The 23984-nt window shown below is 31.6% G+C and overlaps 1 protein-coding gene across 2 annotated transcripts in view; it reads left to right on the top strand.

Moving 5' to 3' along the window:
• Positions 1-23984, top strand: part of LOC135141240 (MAP kinase-interacting serine/threonine-protein kinase 1-like) — a 79568-nt gene that overhangs the window by 21177 nt on the left and 34407 nt on the right. For both annotated transcript variants that reach the window (XM_064072167.1, XM_064072158.1), the window contains exon 2: positions 9334-9385. In XM_064072167.1, coding sequence (XP_063928237.1) covers positions 9334-9385 — 52 coding nt within the window. The remainder of the gene's footprint in view (positions 1-9333; positions 9386-23984) is intronic.

Genomic DNA, 23984 nt, shown 5'->3' with positions numbered 1-23984 from the left:
TAATAGTATTTTTAATTTTCTGTTTGGTGGTATGTTGTTCGTCGTTGTACGATATTTTTTCCTTTCTGTGTAAAATAATTGACTTGGTGTCACATGTCACGTAGTTAACAATTCTCGGATTTGCTTTTAAGCTATCATTTACCATGACGCTCACTTTGCGTACCTCATCATTAAAACAACTTTTCACTACATTCCGATATCGTGACCTATAAGCAAGATATTTCCTGAACAATATTTTTTGTTGTGTTTATGAATTAATTTTCAGACAATTCCTAGCCACCATATCTACCTTTCTTTTGTCCTCGATCTTTTATCTTCTGCAGGTAGTGAAATTTCATTTCCAAGCTAAACTTCTCCACCTGCCGCCCCAGGTGCGTATTCGATGTTATCGATAAACCGTGACTCATCTATCGTCCGCGGTCTGACTTCGGGCCCCGGTCTTCCGCCCGGATATTCCGGCCCTGTCTTCTTCCTCCGCTGCTGCAAATGCGTAGTAACAGGCGGGGCCCCTTTGCGGTTTCCTGTTGCGGAATTGAGTTTGCGAATCATCAACAAAATAATTGTTTCACAAATTAGGACCATAAATAATGCATTTGCTTGTAGCCTTGGCCTGTTACACAACAAATTGTTGACTTTTCACCTTGAGAAGACAAATCCGAATCCACGATGAGTGAAAATTTTTGCGAGGGCCTCGCGTAGGCGTCCCAACCTTTGATAACGTGAATCGATTCTTACGATATGTTCGGTTCGTTCTATTTTCGGTCTCTGTTAAAAGTTGAATTTATTTATACATGGCACGGCCTGAGATGAATCCCAAACTTTTTCGCCGTATTGACGCCGGCATGTTGGCCTTGTCCCTGAACTCTCTCCTATTAATTCGTAGACGTCACAGCTCAAAATTGATGCTTTCTATAAGACGTTCTGGCGTGATTTTACGCCGTTGTGCGCACTAAGCCGGAATATTTTACTTGTGATAAAGAGCGACGTCGAAATTATCATCGCGGTATTTGTTTGTACAGGAGATTTGTTTATCTTTATTGCAAAAAATCGTTTTTATTAGGTCGATTTTTACCAGATGGTGCCCCAGGTCGAAGTACGATTTTCTAAATTGTTCTAAATTTAGTTAGCACGCAGTACCAAAATACCTGGGATTTTAAAATAATGCACAAATATTTAAATTAAAGCTAATTGTGGCAAAATAATGAGACCCGGTATCTTCGACTGATGTCGGCGGTCCTTCGACAATCTTCGAAGGTTTCAAACGATGCCTTCCGAAGCTTGCCGAACAACCCGGAACACAACAGCAAGCTATTAATATACAGTGTGATTCAATAAATCTCAGTAAATTCAATATTTGTTTGTAATTGTGAAAAAATTAAATTACTTAGTAATCTGGTTATATTTGGTGCGGTTTTTGTGACGTAGATTAACTCTGAGTAAACACGGTTTGATTAATTTTTAATCCAGTTTTTGTCCTGAATGTATATAATCTGGTTTATTTTTATAAGCTGACATTTCACTGATTTCAAACATGTCTAGATGTAAACAAACTGAAGCTTTCGTGCACTGGATTATTCAGTTTTACAGCAATTTCAATTTTCCAATAGAAACACAATCCAAATTTTCAGTTACATTTAATTCTGTCCTGATTTATTGGTTTTTATTGGATCTTGGTGGAGTTCTTTGAAATCTGGATAAAACGAATTTACAATCTACAAGTTTAATCTTATTACAGTATTTCAAGCCGAAGAAAGCTGCAGAAAAAGAAAACGACGTTTGTCTAACAAGCAAAGTTGTCTCGTTATTCAGAAACCAAATATCCTGTAATTCAGTTCAAAACGCCACGGGTAATGCCAGATAATCAAATAAACACAAATGTGGAAGATGAAGATTAATTGACGAACAGATTTTACTCAAAAACAGTTCGTTTAATGAGTAGTTAACTTAATCTGCGTAAATTAACACAGTTCATGAATCGGTATTTAAATTGGAGATAACAAATGACTAATTATAATTTATTATTATGTAACGTACTAATCATGAATTTAAATATTCGAATATAGGATTAGAAAATTTAATCATAAATTTAATGCTTCGGAGTGAATGAATAAAAAAAAATATTTGAAAGTCGGAATACCTACGTCTTGTACACATTCCTTTAACGTTGTTGGAATAAAAAGACCCAAACTCGCTTTCTTTCACTTCATTCGTTACATTAAATACTAGTTTGTGCCCGGGTTTCATCACGAAGATTTTGGTTTGTTACCATAGAAGTAGTACCTACTTCCGATTTTTGGAACAGAAATAGACAATGTTGTAAGAATGATGTAATACATAGAGCCGGACTAAAGAGGATTATGGCATTCTGTAGTCACGGCCTACCCGATAGGGAAACCGGTGTGATGATAAATATATAAATACTATACAGGGTGAGTCACTCACTAAGCGCGGTCCTCAATATCTCATTAAGTCATTACTTATCAGAGAAAAAAAAGTCAAAGACCACAGTTGTACAATTCTTTGAAGACCATACTATTAATAATTTTTAACTGTACTATTTTTAAGACGTAACACAAACCTTTTTTTAATTAATTCACTATACCGGATGTCTGGAAAATGGCGTATTAACTTTTCATTACGTTATGTACGGGATTTTTGGGAGTCCCAAAAAAATAATAAAAAAATTCTGTATGATGTTGATTACGAAAAAAACGTAATTTTATAAAAGTAAAATTGGCAACACTGCGTAAAACTATGACAAATGGCATACCCTTGAAATAAATAAAGGGTGGGTGAGCGGGGCCAACACTTGTCAATATAAGACTGATTTTGCCAAATCACATTCCCTCTTTATTTTCTTAGAGAGGTCATTTGCCAAAATCAGTCTTATTTTGGCAAGTACTAGCCCCGCCCACCCACCCTCTCTTTTCTTAGAAGGTATGTCATTTGCCAAAATCGGTCATCGACATACCTTATAAGAAAAGCTAGGGTGGGTGGATGGGGCTAGTGCCTGCTAAGAGAAGAGTGATTTTGGCAAATGAGATACCTTCAAAGAAAAGAGAGGGTGGATGGGCGGGGCTAGTACCTGCTAAGATAAGAGTGATTTTGGCAAATGAGATACCCTCTAAGAAAAGAGCGGGCGGGTGGGCCGGTTTCGCTAGTACATGCTAAGATAAGATTGATATTGGCAAATGACCTACTCTCTAAGAAAATGAAGGGCGAGTGGTTGGGGCTGGTACTTGATAAGATAAGACTGATTTTTCCAAATGACATATCCTCTAAAAATGACAGGTAGAGGATATATCATTTGGCAAAATCAGTCTTATCTTGGTAAATATTGGCCCAGCCCACCAACCCTTTATTTTCTTCAAGGGTATGCCATTTTGGCAACATGAGTTTTATCTTACGAAGTACTAGCCCCGACGACCCGCTCTTTATTTTCTTGGAGAGTAGGTCATTTGCCGAAATCAGTCTTATTTTAGCCCACCCGCCCGCCCTTTATTTTTTTAGAAAATATGTCATTTCCCAAAATCAGTCTTAACAATGATTATCCTCGCCTACCCACCTTCTTTTTTCTTAAAGGATATGTGATTTGCGAAAATCGCTTTTATCATAGCGGGTACTAACCCCGCCCACCCGCCCTCTCTTTTCTTAGAGAATACGTCCTTTGCCAAAATCACTCTTATCTTAGCAGGTACTAGCCCCACCCACCCACCCTCTCTTTCCTTAGAAGGTATGTCGATGACCAATTTTGACATACCTTCTAAGAAAAGAGAGGGTGGGTGGGCGCGGCTAGTACTTGCTACGATAAGAGTGATTTTGGCAAAGGAGATACCTTCAAAGAAAAGAGAGGGCGGGTGGGCGGGGCTAGTACCTGCTAAGATAAGAGTGATTTTGGCAAATGAGATACCCTCTAAGAAAAGAGAGGGTGGGTGGGTGGGGCTAGTACCTGCTAGGATCAGAGTGATTTTGGCAAATGACATATCCTCTAAGAAATTTATTTAAATTATTACAAGAAAAGACACTAGAGGATCCAAAGCACTTTCAAATTCTTTCCAACCAGGAATACCTAGAACTTCGAGATTGTTTTAAATTTTCCAAAAAAAAAGCGGGGTCCCAAAATTAACTGAAAAACAGATCGGGTCAGGTCAGGTCAGGTCAGGTCCAAAAATAGAACACCAAAGTCAACAAAAAAATCTCCCAAAATAAGACACTAAAAGCTCAAAAGATTTTTTCAAGTTCATCCAGCAACAAAACACCAGATACCTTTATATTTATCCGAAAATGAAACACCGTGGGACCTAAAATTAAGTTGTGTTTTGGAAATTTTGACAGTTTTTGATACGTCAGACACTTTTAACTGCTTTCTCGATTTTTGCTAATTTGTACCTTCGCTTTATATTGTGCAAACAATGTTGTCAAATGGAATTTTATCATTACCATTTTCCAGACACCCGATATACTTTTAGATATTCTCATTAGTCTTTCTAGGTTTTATAACCATAATTTATTTTTGAAATTCCATTGCGACATTGTCACTATATTCAAATTTTGTTGAATCTAAGAATATTTATAAAAAAATTCTAAAATTTTACAATTTTCCAATATCAATATTTCGGTTTTTCGAATAGAATGTATTTTATTATTATGTCTTACTCTGTTTTTCGTTCTTATTCTCCTAATATTTTTTTGAAACAACTAATGAAAATTGTAATAATCAAAACATTTTTTAAACACCCTGTATATCACAATGTCATTTTATTTAAACCTCAACAAAGTGTGTACCTTTATTTGTCTTTCAACGAAATATTATGGGACAGATCTTAAAAGTAACCCTGCTGCAATTTTTTTGTGAACCATTCCACTGCTAAGAAATTCACGAAAATTGAAAAAACGTGGCAACGTAGCATCAGAATTTCAAAAATGAACTGAATAATGAAATATGAGAGATCTTTTAGTGACTCACCCGGCGGCAGTTGGTGCCAGGGGGCACCAAAGTTACAACGTCTACAAACACACTGGACTTTGCAAAATAGTAATTTTCAATATTTAAAAATAATCCGGAAATTTGTATCATAATTATCAAAACTAATTTTTCTATCTCGCTCCATTTGTATAAAATGTGTCAAAACTTACATCCAAAGATATTGTCTTGGATATATCATACGTTGTTGAAGTGCTGATAAAAGCGGAGACCAAATCATGCCCCATTTAAACGTTTTGTTTACAACGTTGCCATGGAAACCGTGCGTCTAGTCGCTGTATTCAGCTGAAATCGGCTCGTGCTCAAACAGTGACTACTATCAGCAACCAGTACTTGGTGGCGGGATTTCATTTTCATTCTGCGGGAGTGAAATTGTTTGATTTGAAATAAAAATAATGAATTCAGTTGAATGTTTAATAAAAAATGGTCCTCTGTCTTACGACGGTAAAATTTTAGGGAGAGCCACCACCGATTTATTAATCCCCTATTTTACGTTTTTTTTCAGTGCCGCTTCGTTCGCACAACGTACACACTTATTTTCCTTCGCCCTATACAAATCTATTCCGACTTTATTTTAAGTGCTGATTACAAGTGCTTTTGTTTTTAGAATCCTGTTTATGCGTAAATTTTCGGGAATCTTAAATCCGAACTTCTGTTTATCTGGTTTGCAAAAATCCCGGTTTATTTGGTCGATTTTTGCCAGATGGTGCTGCAGGTCGAAGTCCGCTTCGAAATTGGTCTACGGGAGCAATCCGCGATTTTCCTTTCCTGATAAACCTATTAACAGGGCCGGCGCTAGAGATTTCGCCGCCCCGTGCAATTTTTTTTTGCCGCCCCCTCAATAAAGTTAAAAATATAAACTACTTACTACTTAATTAATTTTGCTACCCTCAACTAAAATTTATGAAACCACCTACCTCTTTTTTCATCCAATGATTTTTGGCTTTTGGTTAAATAGCGTGGTATTAGGTGGTAGGTATATACAGTTAATTGATCACTAGATAGATAAGTACATATACACTGACCGACAAAAACACCGGCCACCCTAAAAAATTTCGCAAAACCAAGTTTTAAAAATTATTAATTAGTGATCGTTATTTTATTAAAGAACCATTCACTATTGACACATGTGGTATAAATTAGCAAAAAAAAATAAGCCAATTAAACGCAGAATTAAATTTAATTTAACAAAATAACAGAAACAGACCGACACTTTGAGAGACGTCTGTAAGAGTTACCGGAATTATTTTCGCGTGAAAATGTTTATTAATTGCCAAACTTATAATCAAATGATGAAAAACACTATTTACAACAACATCCTCCTTTATTGTTTTTTTAAAGAAAATATTGTACTTGGTCTGTTTCTGTTATTTTGTTAAATTAAATTTAATTCTGCGTTTAATTGTCTTCTTTTTTTGCTAATTTGTACATCATGTGTCAATAGTGAATGATTCTTTAATAAAATAACGATCACGAGTTAAATTAATAATTTTTTATAAATTTAAGTACTTTAAAACAAGTTTATTAACCGTATACCGTTTCAGTTGTTTAGGAAAGCGTCACGCTTAATTGTTTAAGTATTGCTCTGGCGACTGAAATATGAGTCTATTTTAGTGGAGGTTGAATTTTTTCCCACATAAGCATTGTAATTTTTTTCTTGTTTGAGTTTGATTTCAGTTATTTTAAAAATAAGTTTTTATTATCGAATTTCGCCGCCCTTCAAAAATCTGCCGCCCCGTGCAAATGCACGTGTTGCACCGTCGGTAGCGCCGGCCCTGCCTATTAATTCCGAAGTCACGTAACCATAAAGTCCTATATGGAGATAACAAAACTTGATGGATTTGTCACGATTTTCAAATAAATTCCGTTTTTTATGAAAAAAATCCCGGCCTCTCGTAGGACTAAATCGAAATGTGATGTTCACATGAACTTTTATGCTAAATTTTAAAGTGAATGTTTTACGGTTTAGGAACGCCTCGATTCCTGCACTAAGTATAGGGTGTTATGTAACGTGTGCAAGCGTATCAAACGCACTACAAATACGAAATCTGTGAACGTCACAATCTGGTTTGTGTTTTTTATTGGTGTAAATTCGAGTAATGAAGAACATTACTTTCACAAAACTGTAGCATAAATTAGTTCCATACGCAATCAAGTTATTTTTCGTGTCAATTGTGCGCAAAATTTGACCCATGCACTTCATCAATTATTCAAGTAGTGTTAACCCAATTAATTTTTCTTTGTATTTAAAGTCAGATAAGCACTTGGTTGAGATTCCAATTACTTCAAACTTCGGAGGCCTCGTCAAGGTTCTTATTTTTGAAAGGTATGTTCTTGGATTGTAATAATAATAATCATCGCAGGTACTTTTCCTTTGGTGCGTGAGCTTTTTCATCTACGTGAAGAAAAAAAAAATTAAGAGAAAATGGTTTGGTATTTTCTAATTAACAGCTTTTCCGGTTGAGGTATACCTACGCTCCCATTTATCTTTTACCCTCAACCGCTGATGATAATTATTTGTTTAATAATAATCCTATAACCCGAGAAACCCAATTTACCGAACTGTAAACTTCGTTAAATTATAATGTACCAGAAGGATCGTAGGAAAATCACTCCTATTAAGTTATGCATTAACCCGAAACTACCTGCCTAATATTATCTACCGCTGACCTATTTATATTAACAAATTATCATCTCAAAATCAGGACGAACAATATTTGAGGTGCAAAATACCTCACCAAATTTTATACACAAGATTAGTAGAAAAATTTAGGTCACGACATAATAAGCCACTTGTCATTCATCTATTTATTTTTTTATGTAACATTCCAGAAAAATGGGTAGGTTCATTAAAAAGTAGCCAGTTCGGTTGGGTGCCACAGCAAGAACGTTAAATTAACGCAACTTTATAATGACTCAATTTAATTAGTGTCAAATATCGTGTTCTTTTAAAACTAATGACGTAATTTTTTAACAATCGAAAAATGTTCTTGTCACGAGTCTCAGCCCACTGCATGATCTTTTCCGCGTGCTTAATTCGAATTTAGGACAGCCCACCGTACACTAGTTATTTTTATCAGTCGGATATTGTTACGAAGGTTTTCAATTATGGCACGTTCATACGTGTGACATCGATTTTGACACCGAATTAGTTACATTCACTTAAAAAAAAACGTGAAGGTGATCGTTACCTATATTTTTTTTATTTTAATTTTATGATACACGTTCACGGTTTCTATCCATTGTTTGTTGTTAATTCCACAAAAACCCCTTTGAAAAAACAAACTTTTATTAAAATGGTACATGTGCTTTTAAGATGTCCAATCCGTATCGAAATCGCAAGAAATAGGGGAAACAGGAGCAAAGTGACAACACTAATGATTCTCGTCGGTACGAAGGAATTTACAAGTTTCAATAACTTCCTCATTAATCATTCATATTTTTTCTTTAGCTATTCCGGCATTGCAGAACCCGTATTTAACAGCAGTAAAACCAGATAGCAAACTATTTTTGTAGTTTGTAGATTAAATAGAGAGTAATTATGGCCCCGTTTTTGTCGTCTAAATTTAATATTTAATAATTGTCGCAAATGATCTCCGGTAATTAAATTTCCGCCGACATTTCGGTTTTATTTTTTTAAATAAAACCGAAATAGCGACGGACATTTTGGGGATCGATACGTCTAAAATTATTCATGTCCTCTGTACGACAAATAAATGCGACTCAGTGTTCAGATCCAAATTAAAATTTTCACTTGTATAAACTGACTTCGATTTATTTTGTTACCTAGGATCCACCCAATTCAAATCCAGGTCAGAAAATCAAAATGAGAGTATATTTTTATTTTAAATTTATGGTTCATATTTATCACATTCGAACCACTGTTTAATGCTCCCGTGGCGCCTGTACGATTTTCAAAATCTCTGGAAATTATGTTATTGTTTGCTACGTTTTTGGCTGTTTCTGGCCGGCAAAATCCTGGCATAGTCAAATAACGCGAAACACAAACATTTTGATTTAGTGCACGACCTAATGGTATTGTTGCTGAAAATATCCCGCCCGAGTATTTTTGGCTTTTCTTTAAATATTTGATCGCGCTATCGTAAAAAACGGTCGCGGCGCAGTAGATTTTGCGTTTCAGACCCGAAACTTCACCTAAGAACAGCAAATCGTACGTAATACTAATAACATTTTGTTGCAACCAAGGTCGTGAGATTGTTTTTATTTTTTTTTTGTGTGTTCGTCGTGCTCTCTGGCTAATAATAACGAGCCGGTGCAAAAACCTTGAACTTGAAAAAAGCACTTATTGTTCTGTTACAATGTTACCTAATTGTTTTTTGTTTCCACAGGAGGCGGACTGCAACAACAAAGCCAAAAGGTACGCTGCGGCCACGAGGAAAGGTGAGTACAGTGTGTTTCACCGGTTTTGATAAGGTCAAGGTGGCGAGGAACTGTAACAACTGTCAATTTATTGTTTTGTTTCTGCGATAGATGATATCTATCCAAAATATATAATTGATTTATCACGTTTACTAACTTGGCATTTGAAATATTTATGATATTATCGTGACGTCAGTGGCATAATATATTGAAATTTTATTTATAATGTGTAGGAGTTCTACAATACTGTCAACATTACATTGGGTTTTTTAAATTGAATAGAGATCTAAAAATAATAATACAGTTGCATTTTTTGTGTCATTATTGCCAGCACAATTTTGAAATCAAAGTTCGCCTTTTTTTTTCTCTACTCATTGCGCATTTATTTGTTTCGTTTGGCCTACAGAGATGGTGGAGCGAGTCAAAATTTATCGAGATTTTTTAAAAACATGAACTTCCGTTATTTAAAGTTTTCAAAAGTTCACGAAAGATTCAAAATTGGTAAATGAATGGCAAAACGTCCCTAGGAGCTCCTATTGCCATCCAAATTTCCAAAACGTCAAAATATACAAAAAATATTGCAATGCTAATTTTGCCAAATTTTTGAAAAAACCAAAAGTATGGTTTTCAAAATTGAAAAATAACAAAACTGAATTTATCGAATCGATATTTAAAAAATATTTAATACGTTTGAGAAATAAAATAATTCGATTTATAAACTTGTCGCTGACGTTGCCGTTCACCGTTGACGTTACCGTTGTAAGATAAATACGCAGGTATGCGTAGTTTATAATTATATCATCCGTTGACGTTACCGTTGGGCTTTCAACCAATCAAATTGCGGTAGTGTGCAGTGCTGCCACCTAGAACGAAAATCCTCTGAAGCAGGGGGGACATTTTTCTAGTTGACAGCACCAATTCCACAAAATTTAAATTTTGATAGAGATAATGAGGTCCACTAATATTAAGCTATTTAAGCACCTGTTCACCGAAACCCTCATATTTTAAATAGCTGCCATCATTTTCTTCACTGTAGCTTTCTGTCAGTACTTACGCAATGTTAAAGATAATTCTCGACGTTTAAATCAACAAGTTTCATAACGCTCCGCCCCTCGGTCTGACGACGAATGAAAAATTCATCACGATTGAGATTGAGACGGATGGGTGGGGCTTCTATTTAGGTTTTCTTTTTTAATTAATACATTTCGTTTTCTTTGTATGACACAATTACTTAAGAATATATTTCACATGGTAATTTCTCGTAGAAAAATAAGGATTTTACAATTAAGCTCCTCCCCTCGGCTTACGACGAATAAAAAAAATCATCAGAATTGAGATAGGGTGGGTGGGCGGGGCTTATATTTTGCCTTTTTTTTTTCTTAATATACATAGCCATTTTTTCACAACGAGACACTTAGAACATGGTTAAAATGATACATTTTTGCAAGGAAATATCGATTTTTCAATTATGGGCGAAACCTAATTCCTTATACAAATTTTCCCTTTTAAACATGTTTTAAGTTTCATGTTGTGAAAACAAATCTACACAGACTAAAACAAAAAGGCAAAATGTAAGCCCGCCCACCCGCCCTATCTCAATTGTGATGATTTTTTTTATTCGCCGTGGACCAAGGAGGCGGAGCTTCAAAAATTTGGTTGACTAAGAATTCAAAATTTGTTTAGAAATTGACGAAAATGTCTTGTAGAGCTCCTGTTATTTTGCCAGTTTTCCAAAAATTTAAATTTTCAAAAATTAAAAAATTGAAAAATGAATTCACCAAACAGTCAATGTTTAAAAAATAATAAATTTAAGTAATTAATGAAAACTTAATGCTGTCGAATTTTTGAAAATTCGTCAAAATTTCTCAAAAACAATAGCAGAAACATTAAATTAAATTGTTATTAATTTGATTCACTAAAAATTCAAACTTATTTATAAATGATAAAAATGTCCCCAGGAGCTAAGGGGACATCTTCCAATTTTCGAAAGTTGAAAAATAATCAAAAAGAAAAAATTGCAGCGTTCATTTTACCAAAATTTTTGAAAAATTTAAATTTTTGGAAACTGATAATATTAAAGAGTTCACCAAACAGTCCACAATGTTAAAAAAATTAATTTAAATAACAAGCGAAAACTTTGAGTACTGTTCAATTTTTGAAAATTCTCAAAATTTCCCACTTTTTTTAATAAATCCAAAAACAGTTCAATTAAATCGTTTTAAATTCCCTTTTTTGGTTCAACCGAAATTGGGTGGTTATGAAAAGTTTAAAATTTCTTAAAAACAATAGCAAAAACGTAACATAAAATTGTGTAAATTTTTCAGAAATCGAAAATGAGAAAAATTTGATACGGGACTGCCAAAAATTGAAAAATAACAAAATTGAATTCATCAAATAGACATAATTAAAAAAATAAAAAATTTAAATAATGACCGAAAACTTTTCTTCAGTTTTTGAAAATTACTCAAAATTTTCCACTTTTTTCAGTAAACTGAAAAACAGTTTTATGAAATTGTTTTATTTCCCTTTGTTTAAACCAAATTCTGTTGTTTTTCTTAGAAAAGCACAAAATTTCTCAAAAAGAATAGCAGAAACATAAAATAAAATTCTTTTAATAGTCCAAAAATTAAATATAACAATTTAGGTCACTAAGAGTACAAAGTTTATTTCAAAAATGCCCTTAGAAGCTCCTATTATCTGAACTAGTGCAACAATAACTTTGCAAATATTTATGAAAAATCATCTTCCAAAAATCTATATTTTCAAAAATTTAAAAATTGAAAAATGAATGCAGTAAACAGTTAAGGTTTAAAAAATTAAAATTTTTGTAATTCGACAAATTTTCCCGCTTTTTTTTTTTTAATAAACCGAAGAACAGTTAAATTGTTTTCATTTTCTTTCTGTTCCAGCTAAACTCAATTGTTACGAAAAGTACAACATTTCTCAAAAACTGTAGCAAAAACATTAATTAATGTGTTTTTATTTTACAAAATAGTGAAAATAATAAAAATTTTATTCACTAATAATGTCCTTAGGAGCTTTTGTTATCCTTCATATATTCTGAGTTTATAAAATGTACAAAAAACATTACAACGTTAACTTTGCCAAAATTTTTGAAAAATACTTCCCAAAAATCGAAATTTTCAAAAACTAAAAAGTAAAAAATTGATTCACCAAACAGTCAGTCTTTAAAAAATAATAAATTCAAACAGTGAACGAAAACTTACTGCTCTTCAATTTTGGAAAATTCATCAAAGTTTCCCTCGTTTCTTAAATACACCTAAAAATAGTTCTATTAAATTGTTTTAAATTCTCATGGTTCAAGCTAAACTCGGTGATTACTGAAAGTTCAAAATTACGTAGAAACAATAGTAGAAACGTTACATAATTTTTGTTTTAATTTTCCAAAAATCGAAAATGCATACAAATTGACAATATTTAGATGGTAAGAAATTTACATAAAAAACGAAAACTTTTCTTACTCTGCAATTTTTAAAAATTCGTCAAACTTTCCTGCTTTTTTTTTGTCTGAAGCCAAACTCGGTTGTTACGAAAAGTACAAAATTTCTAAAGAACGATAGCAGAAACGTAAAATAACATTGTTTTATTTTTCAAAAAATCGAAAATAATAAAAATTTGATTCACTATTCAAAAATTGAAAAGTAAACAAATCAAATTCGCCAGCCATTTGAATTGAATTGTTTAAAAATAAGAAATTTAAATAACAAACGAAAACTTTGACTCTTCGTTTTTAAAAATTCGTTAAAATCTCCCATTTTCTTTAATAAAGTGAAAAGTAATTATATTAAATTGTTTTAAATTCTCTTTTTTTCAGCTCAAGCTAAACTCAGTTCTTAAGAAAAGTACAAAATTTCTCAAAAACAATTGCAGAAACGTAAAATAAAATTGTTTTAATCTTCCAAAAATCTCAAATAATGAAAATTTGATTCATCAAGAATGTATGTAATGTCCTTGGAGCTTCTGTTATCCTACCAATTTTTGAAAAATGCTCTTGCAAAAGTCGAAATTTAAAAAATTAAATTTACCGAGTAATGAACGCTTAAAAAACAAGAAATTTAAATAATAACCGATACCTTTTACTAGGTAAAAAAAATTATAAATGTAAAAAAAAAGTGGCAGATACAGCAAATTTTTTATCTATCATTATAAAAATAAGAGGGCGTTAAATCATTTATCATAATTTATTGCCGATCCAATTTCCCTCACTAATGTTTTTCAGAAATGAAAAATTGAACCATTTAAACAGGCAGCAAAGAAAAGTAGTCCAAGATTTATGAGATTAAAAGTAGTAGTGTATTTGTGTTTGTACATCGATTTTTATGACAATATGTTGCAACTAGATATATCTGTTCATCTAGATATATATGTAATAATTTATAGAGCATTATTTACAGTTAAGACTAATACATAAGTGTTTTATATCATTGTAATCGTCAAAGATAGACGTTACAGTTTCGAAATATCGACACCGTGTATCATACTTGTCATGTAACTAAGATTCCACCTTTAAGCTAAAAATAATGGCGTTTACAGTATTTCCATCCGTTTTCAAGATACAAGGGTGCGGAGTTTTTTTCCCGCACTTTATATAATTCGACAAGGGGGAATTAATTCAATTTAAAAAAATACCCATGACGTCAAAGTTAGCGACTAACGTTATATGCGCTATTTACTAAAAAAATTGTAGGAATTTAAACTTCATAAAACCTAATTTCTAAAAGAATGGAAGCAAAACCGCACGCAGAAATGAGTCATTAATGAACATTGAACGCTAATATAACCAAGGTAGACGAATATAATTGCAATCTTGCTACTGGCACTCAACAAAGTTGACGTATATCGATTGGAATAGCGTTATCACTGTCGCAGTCGGCCAAAAACAGAAACGTAACTCCAAATAACACGCTCTAGTTCGAAAACTCTCCGTTGGCCTTGAAACGGCCAAACAACAAGAAACACACTATACATTAACCATTATGCAATAAAGCGTTATTTAAAAATTAATTCGTTTCGCATCTTCGATCGGAAGTCCGTGACGTAATCACAATAAATCTGGCAATTATAAAAAATGGACGCGCTCGTTTCGACCGAATGCCGGCGAAAACGAGACGAATCCTTTAATTCTTAGTTAACCGGAAAGGGTGTACTTTCATCCTTGACTCGTCCTGAAGCACCTGCTTACGTAAGGTTTTTTTTGTCTTGACTTTTTGTGAAAATGTACGCAGTTATCTTGTTTATTATTGTTTAACGGTCGATCTATTTTTGGCGGTAGCTTTTATTTCTCAAGTGCGTCTGTTTAATAATATTATTGATCCCAAACAATGTTACGATTGTTTGGAAAAAATGAGGTGCCCCCGGGCTCGATGGAAATCTCCCTTCTTTCCGATATTTAAATTTGACGTCAAGCAGCGCTTTATCACCCGACACATTAGACATTAAAAACGAATCGAATCGGGGGAAATTCCACAGGCTTTCCACGCTGTTGCCACTTATGTAATTCTGGAGTGTACATTTATTTATTGTTACGTTTTGGGAGTATCGTGTTTGTTTTGTTTTCGCCTGCGTCAGATCATCTCATAAAGCGATAAATTCTGGCAGTATGGTGTTTTTTTTCTGGCTCAATTTAGCGTAATTCGATTAATCTCGATTTAAGCCGACCTTCTTGATAATAATTGGTGTCAATACCACTTTATCTTCCACTGGATATGATTATTATCCATCGACAAAAGTCGAATCTCCGGTGATTAATTCTCGAACGTTGTACTCCACGTTTTGCCAGATTTGTCCGAAAATAAATTCGTTCCCCAGACAAGTCTTGCGAAACCGTGATTAATGACGGTTTTGCTTCCCTGAAATCCCGTCACTTACCGTTACGAGTTTCGAGAAATTTGACTTTTTGTCGTTCTCTCGAATTTGGGGATTCACAAATGGAACCAGTTTTTCGACATGTGTACAGAATGGTAATGCCGCATTTGTTGGCACGATCAATGGAATTGACGAAATATGGAAATATTGGCAATGAACTTGCCAATTAAAATTAAATTATTCAGTAGTCACAAGGATGTGATAGTAAAATTCGTCGGTGAATCATGCCGAATTTTCAACACCAATTGCGTCAGCTTTTGTTTTTTACGTTACCTAGCAACTTTATTCGAACGAAAGTTTCACTTTTGCTCGTCATATTTTTTTAACAAAGGAGGGTTGCTGATTGATGGCTGTTATATCATCAATGGTTTATCGAATTTCAGCCTGTCGTGGCACAAAACACACGTGACATACTTTATCTACTCAACAAACGTGGTTTTGTTTTTGTAGTTTTTTGCTAATTTATTTTAAAGTAGGTTTTTGTTTTTGTTATATAACCGAATATCAAGACCACATAAATGTTTATCTTTAATTAAGGCGACAAATGGAATGTGAAAGTTTAATTTTGACAATGGCTGGTGAAAATTAAATGCGTTGAACTTCCGTTAAAATTTGATCTTTTCAAAGTGTAACAGTGAACGCTACAAATATAGGAATTAGACATTTCAAGTTTTCGTATTTTGCTAGTTGTCGTTCCTACATTCTAACTGTTTCTGTCCTTATTGGTTGCACGATTGCTATATACACGTTGTAGACGTTGCCGGGGATATTATCACACATCTGCTCCACTCTCTCCATTGTGTTGGGGTCTAATTTTTTGTTAACGAGCTTAAACGTTTCGAAATGGCGCAGTGAGTTGAAAAATTTTACTTCGTGGTAGTTAAAAATGTAGAATATTTTACTTGATTTCGCTGTCTCTATCTTTTTTTTTTTTTTGTTTATGTTTAAAATCATGATTATGACTGTTGAGTGTTGTATGAAATTTAGACCCAAATGATCAGCAGCTGACGTTTTAATAACTAGTCTGCAAAAAATGTCGACGAAAGTTGAGTGGTTTTGTGAGTAATTTTATCTCGTATTCATTATCTTTATGAATCAGAATATTACAAAGATAAAATCATGAAATACGAGATTTTTATGTTGCAATATGAAAAAAATTATATTGATTTCGTTAGTTTTCTGAAAACGTTAAAAATTTCAAAATTTTGTGACGTTTGCTGGTTACTCTAGGTTTAGAAATTTTATTTAACAAAATAAAGTGTTCACAACAAAAAAATTTGACTTTTGTTTGGAAGCAATCGTCTTCTTAAATTTTATCCAAAATTGCGAGTAGTTTCTCGTCAAAATTTTCTTCCATATTTGCGAAAATTGAATTAAAGTCGTTATAGACGAGTGGGCAGCCTCCATATATTCGTTTTTGATTGGTCCACGTGGTACTTATGCGTAGACAAATTTCGTCATGATGATTTGATGAAATTAATACAACCCTGAAATTTACGCATATTTCACCCATTGTCTACTATTATTTCACAAAAATAGTGTTTTCGGTAATTAACCACAAGCAAAATATTGGATTTTTCATTTTTCTAGTCATAATGATCACATTCGTGTTTTTTCTTCCTTCTTCTCATAAAGTGTTGGCCTTTCAGCATTTTTCAAACGAGTCTAAGAAAGATTAGTTTCTTAGTTTTTAAATTTAACGCTATTGTTCTGTTTACATTTTGAAATTATACAGAGTTCGTTAACTTTTTTATACAGGGTGAATCACTAAGCCCGCAGTCCTCGTTATCTCATTCATTGTTAGAGATGGAAAAAAGTCGTAGGGCCCTTTGAGTATACGTTATAATTATTTTCGATTATAGAATACCTTGAGCACAGATAGACATATTGAAATTCTGTAAACGCCATTGTTTTTAGCGTGAAGGGAGAAGCTTAATTTACAATAATGGGTGTCGGATTCGCGACGCAAACTCACATTAAAAACAAATTTTAGTGGAATAAAGCGCTTGCACTTTATTTTATAATCAATAAAATTTGTGTCAAAAGTAGCTATTGTAGCATATTTTCCAACTGTCGTAGAATAGTGGTCATTCTTTATTATTGACTCAATTTTAATTTTTTTATCTTTGTAAATTTTGTTTTTTTTATCAACTAAAAATGAACTATCTAAATTTGTAAGTGTTGGACATCATTGTAATTTAATTATCTTCCAGAACCGTTAAAATTAAAAATGGCAATTTAAAAAAAAATAACCCTGTTATTGCGATTTTTTTGTTAAATTTCCAATGAAGAGTCGGCATTTTTTCAATGTTTCTTTCGTTTTTCTAATTTTTGGTTTATTACAGTTTTAAAATTTTGAATTTTTGGTTTTTCAATTCCTCGATTTTCCATTTTAAAATTTTCCAATTTTGCAATTTTTGGATCTCCACCTAACCCATTTTCCGATTCATTTGATTTTCAATATTTCGATTTTACAATACATATTTGGTATTTTTGATTTTGGACCTTTTCGATTGTTAACTTTTTCAATTTTTCAATTTTACAATTTTGCAATTTTTCCGTTTTTTGATTTGAAAAGTTGAAAAAACGAAACATTGAAAAATGGAAAAATTTAAAAAGTTAAGGAAAAAACGAAAAAATGGAGTGAATCGTTCTTAATGTTAGTCAATACAATAAAGTTGCCTCGTTTATTAAAATAAAAAACTGAAAGATCCCAAAACTGAAACATCGAAAAATTGAAGAATCGAAAATCTGAAGAATCGAAAAAATGAACAATCGAGAAATTGATATTTCGAAAAATCGAAAATTTGGAAACTTCAAAAATTGAAAAATCAATAAATCAAAAAAATTGAGAAATCCAAGAAAAATTGAAAAATCGAAGAAAAATTGAACAATTGAAAAACTGAAAATTCCGAAAAGTGAAACAGAAAAATTGAAAAATCGAGAAGTCGAAAAATCGAAAAATTAAAATTCTAAATACTGAAAAATCGAAACATCTAGAAATTGAAAATTTAGCAACGTCAAAGTAGAAAAATTGAAAAATTCCAAAACTGAAATAATTGAAAAATTGAAAACTCGAAACGTCGAAAAGATTTAGAGATGTAAAAAATTGAAAAATCGACAAATCCAAGAAAAATTGAAGATTCGGAAATCTGAAAAAATGAAAAATCGAGAAGTCGTCAAATTGAGAAGTCGAAAAACCAAAAAAAAAACATTAATCGCGAAATTGAGAAACCAAAAAATTGAAGAATCAAAATGTTAAAAAATCCTGAAACTGAAAAATCGAAGAAAAATGGAAGACTCGAAAAACTGAAAAATCCCAAAAATGAAACATCGAAACATTGAAAAATCGAGAAGTCGAAAGTCTTAAAATTGAAAATTTTAGAAAATCAACAAAATCGAGAGATTGAGAAACCAAAACATTGAAGAATCAAAATGTTAAAAAATCCTGAAACTGAAAAATTGAAGACTCGAAAAACTCAAAAATCCCAAAACTGAAACATCGAAAAATTGAAGAATTGAAAATCTGAAGAATTGAAAAAATGAACAATCGAGAAATTGATATTTCGAAAAATCGAAAATTTGGAAACTTCAAAGATTTAAAAATATATAAATCAAAAAATTGAAAAACTGAAAAATTCCAAAACTGAAATAATTGAAAAATTGACAAATCGAAGAAAAATTGAAGATTCGGAAAACTGAAAAATTGAAAAATCGAGAAGTCGACAAATCGAGAAGTCGAAAAATCAAAAAAAACATTAATCGAGAAATTGAGAAACCAAAAAATTGAAGAATCAAAATGTTAAAAAATCCTGAAACTGAAAAATCGAAGAAAAATTGAAGACTCGAAAAACTGAAAAATCCCAAAACTGAAACATCGAAAAATTGAAGAATCGAAAATCTAAAGAATTGAAAAAATGAACAATCGAGAAATTGATATTTCGAAAAATCGAAAATTTGGAAACTTCAAAGATTTAAAAATATATAAATCAAAAAATTGAAAATCTAAAAAATTCCAAAACTGAAATAATTGAAAAATTGAAAACTCGAAACGTCGAAAAGATTTAGAGATGTAAAAAATTGAAAAATCGAGAAGTCGACAAATCGAGAAGTCGAAAAATCAAAAAAAAACATTAATCGAGAAATTGAGAAACCAAAAAATTGAAGAATCAAAATGTTAAAAAATCCTGAAACTGAAAAATCGAAGAAAAATGGAAGACTCGAAAAACTGAAAACTCCCAAAAATGAAACATCGAAACATTGAAAAATCGAGAAGTCGAAAGTCTTAAAATTGAAAATTTTAGAAAATCAACAAAATCGAAAAATTGAAGAATGGAAATATTGAAAAATCGAAATATTGAAAAATCGAAATATTGAAAAATCCTAACACCAAGATATCGAAAAATCGAAAATTCGAGGAATAATTGAAGAATCGAAAAACTGAAAAATTCCAAACTTGATACATCGAAAAATCGAAGAAAAATTAAAGAATTGAAAAACTGAAAAATCTCAAAACTAGTTAATGGAGAACTCGAAAAATCGAATATTTAGAGATGTCAAAAATTGAAAAATTGAAGAATCGAAATATTAAAAAGTCCAAAAACTGAAATTTTGAAAAATTGAACAATCGAAGAAAAATTGAAGCATCGGAAATCTGAAACAATGAAAAATCGAAACGAGAAATGGGAAAGTCGAAAAACGAGAAATTGAGAAATCGAAAATTTAGAAACGTCAAAAATTGAAAAATCGATAAATCAAAAAATTAAAGAATCGAAATATTGAAAAATTCTACAATTGAAATATCGAAAAATTGAGAAATCCAAGAAAAATTGAAGAATCGAAGAAAAATTGAACAATTGAAAAACTGAAAATTCCCAAAAGTGAAACATTGAAAAATTGAAAAATCGAAAAGTCGAAAAATCGAAAATTTTAGAAAATCAAAAAAATCGAAAATTTAGAAACGTCAAAAATTGAAGAATGGAAATATTGAAAAATCGAAATATTGAAAAATTTTAACATTAAAATATCGAAAATTCGAGGAATAATTGAAGAACCGAAAATTCCAAAATAGAAACATCGAAAAATCGGAGAAAAATTAAAGAATTGAAAAACTGAAAAAAACTTAATTAACTAAAACTAATTAATCAAGAAATCGAAAAATATTTAGAGATGCCAAAAATTGAAAAATTGAACAATCGAAGAAAACTTGAAGCATCGAAAATCTGAAACAATGAAAAATCGGAAAGTCGAAAAACGAGAAATTGAGAATTCGAAAATTTAAAAACGTTAAAAATTGAAAAACAGAAAAATCAAAATATTGAACAATCCTAAAACTGAAATATCGAAAAATTGGGGACTCAAAAACTGAAAAATGCTAAACCTGAAACATCGAAAGATTGAAAAATCGAGAAGTCGAAAAAAAAACTAAGAAATCGGAAAAACTGAAAAATCGATAAAATTGAAAATTGAAGAACTGAAAAACCAAAGATTCAAAACTAAAAATCGAACGACAGTAATAAATTGAAAAATTGGAAGGAAGAAAAACTAATCGAATCGAAAAATTGGAAAACCCCCAAAAAAAATCGAAAAATTATATAATAGTCAAAATTGTGAAGTCGAAAAACTGTAACACTGAAAGATCGAAAAATTAAAAAATTAAATACCGAGAAACTGAAAAATTAAAAATCGAATAAATGAAAAAGTTTTGAAATCCAATAATTGAAAAAGTGAAAAAAATTTAAAAATTATAGAGAATTATGAGATATTTAAAATGAAAACTAGAAAAATTGCAAATCAAAAATTGAAGAAACGAAAAATTGTCAACCTAAAAAATGTAAATTTGAAAAAGCGAAAAACTATTTTATTCTTTTTATTTATTCATTGAAAAAAAAAGAAATTGTAAACTCTAGAAATCGCAAATCGAAAAATTGCAAAATCTAGAAACTGAATAATCCAAAAGTTGGAAAAACAAAAAACTAGAAAATTTAAGATGAAAACTGGAAGAGTTGTAAATCGTAAAATTGAAAAAACAAGGAAAAGTAAAACTTCACAAATTTCAAATGTCGATATTTCACGCTGTATTTCATTACGTCATCTTATGCTTACTCTATTTTGCGTTATCTTTTTGTCTATATGTTGGTGTGTCTTTTTTTTCAAATAATCAATAAAATAAAATAAAAAATAAAATAAATAAGGAGCGTTCGCTTAGTGACTCGTCCTGTATATAAGAAATAACAAAGTTATTAAAAATTTAAAAACAATAATTATCATAGGTATTTACAAGTGTGAGAATTGTATTCAAAGATGAAAACAATGTGAATGAAGCCCTCCTTTTCTGTATTTAACAATAATATGTAGCTTAATTGATAATTAGTCTTTCTTCTAATTTCAGAAGAGAAAATCATTGAAATTTAATTTTATGGTCACAAATCCATATAAACATGAAAAGTCGAAGTTAAACATGTTATGGTTATTTCAGTTGTGTTTTTTTAGGTTTCGAAACATTTTTAAAGTGTTATTTCTGTCTTAAAACAACAACAGTGACAGTTTTTATTTGATAAATAATTTATAATTTCAAATGAACAGTCGGAATTAGACAAAGTGTCTCGATATCTATCTTTAGTTTGTTAAAAATTGCGCCCTTTATGAAATCTGGAAATCCCAGGATGATGATCATCATCGTTTAAAAAAATGAACTAAAGAAAAATTATGTAGGTATTACTAATTTTTTCTATAGTTTAAAAATTTTAGTGGCATAACTTTACGTCATTGCTGTAACAACACAATGGAAAAATTGAAGACCAGAATATACTTTCGATGATAAATTAAAAAAAAAAAAAACATAAAACATAAAATTAGTACTTTTAAAACTGCCATGAATCTTATCGTATTTTATGTAGCTTAATCAACTTTAACAAAAATGTTCGAAGAGGTAACCCGATGACTCGCTTGTTTAAGGTCAATATGCGGCAGTTATTCGAAAAATTACTATTTTTGCCCACCTAAAATTCCCATTCCTCCCACTGTCCGCCACCAAACGTGTCAAATAACGTCTTACTTTTTTTTAATATAAAAATCAACAAAACTGCATGCCATTATTACCTACGTCTTCTCTAAATATTCATTTTATTTACGGAGTGACTATTCGTACACACAGTATGTACGAATAGTACAAGAGCTATTGATACACACGGTGTGTACGAATAACTACAGCGCTAATCGTACATACAGTGTGTATGAATAGTACGCGCGCTGTTCATACTCACATGTAGGTACGTCCACATTACAAATGATACAAACATCTGTTCACACCATTTTACTCTCTTTACTGTGAATAATCTGTAGTTCGATTACGTTGAATATTTCATGATCATCAGATCATCAGATGGATAGAGATTTTGTATATAGGTATCACTCAGTAATTAGGCGTACTAACACAAGTTGAAAGGTTTTGGCGCCACAAATCTTCGATTTACCTTCAAACTCCAGTTCAAATTTAATGATTTTTACGACCGTTGTACGTCTTTTCTAAAACTATATGGTATACTTATGCTTTTACAAATCTGTGGCTATAAATCGCAAAATGGGTATAAGTGACAAAGAAGAAAAAGCTGTATTATGTCAAATACAAGCAAACCGTAACAGGCATTAGAAATAAATCCAAGAGACTAAGTGGTAGGTAGGGTGTTATTGAAAGGTACGTACAACAAAATTGACAGTTCTTCACGAAGTCTAAGAAGTCTAAAAAACTTATTTTGTGTTGTCAAAATTATAAGGGGAAAATCAACCCTTATCCAACCTTTTTAGACGCTACTGAAGGATAAATAGGTAAAATTAATTTATTTTAGTAAATCCTAGCAACTGTAACAATAAAACTTTTGTCAAGACTAAATGTTGCTATAGAAACGAGAGATGATCTTTTTATCAGAGGCGTACAACGAATTTGGACATAAATTTTAATAATTTTTATCTCTAAAAGGAGAACACTTTTACCTGAAATTTTTGTAACTTTTAGCACCCATACTTCGAGACCAACTGCCGATTTTATTTTGTACGTACCTTTCAATAACACTCTGTATATTAACATAAGAAACAAAACACAACAAAACAGTGCTAACAGACTTAACTTTTATTTTTTGTACTTTTTTTTTTTCAAAAAAACTTTAAAACAAAACAATGGAACTATTTTTAAGAAGATTATAAGAACGAAAAAAAGATAGTTTAATAATAATTAATAGAACATCTCCAAGTGTTCAGTATCATACTAAAGATTCTCGCTTTCACTGTAAACAGTACAAAACCAATCACCTTTCAGTTTTCGCTTGATATTGGCACATTTCTTTAGTACTGATTCCATTCGACATCTTGTTACAAATTCTGCAGTGCAAGTTCTTGATTTTTTTCGCAGTTATCAAAAAACGAAGTAGAGCAGAATAACCGGGTGCTGCAAAATCTTTTTGGACTAAAGATACATGCACTTCATTTTAAAAAAATTCTGATTTGATTAATTTTGGCTCAGTAGGTAAATGGGAAGTAGTATATTTAATAGTGGATTCGTAAGATAAACCAATCCATTCAAAGATCAACTTCTTTTTTTCATAATCTGATTTTAAGCTGTATTTTACTGGAACCCCAAAAGTTTGTTTTTTTCTTTTTACTTCCACAGCCGTTGACATGTGACCTTTAGGGCGCCCACAACGAATCATTTTTTTAGGAAGTTTAGTTGCTTTTAATT

This window comes from Zophobas morio, unplaced genomic scaffold (assembly GCF_036711695.1).
Source record: "Zophobas morio isolate AGI-343-1 ecotype UQ-CSIRO unplaced genomic scaffold, CSIRO_AGI_Zmor_V1 ptg000004l, whole genome shotgun sequence".
Taxonomy (NCBI): domain Eukaryota; kingdom Metazoa; phylum Arthropoda; class Insecta; order Coleoptera; family Tenebrionidae; genus Zophobas; species Zophobas morio.
This window is presented reverse-complemented; position numbering and strand designations above follow the sequence as displayed.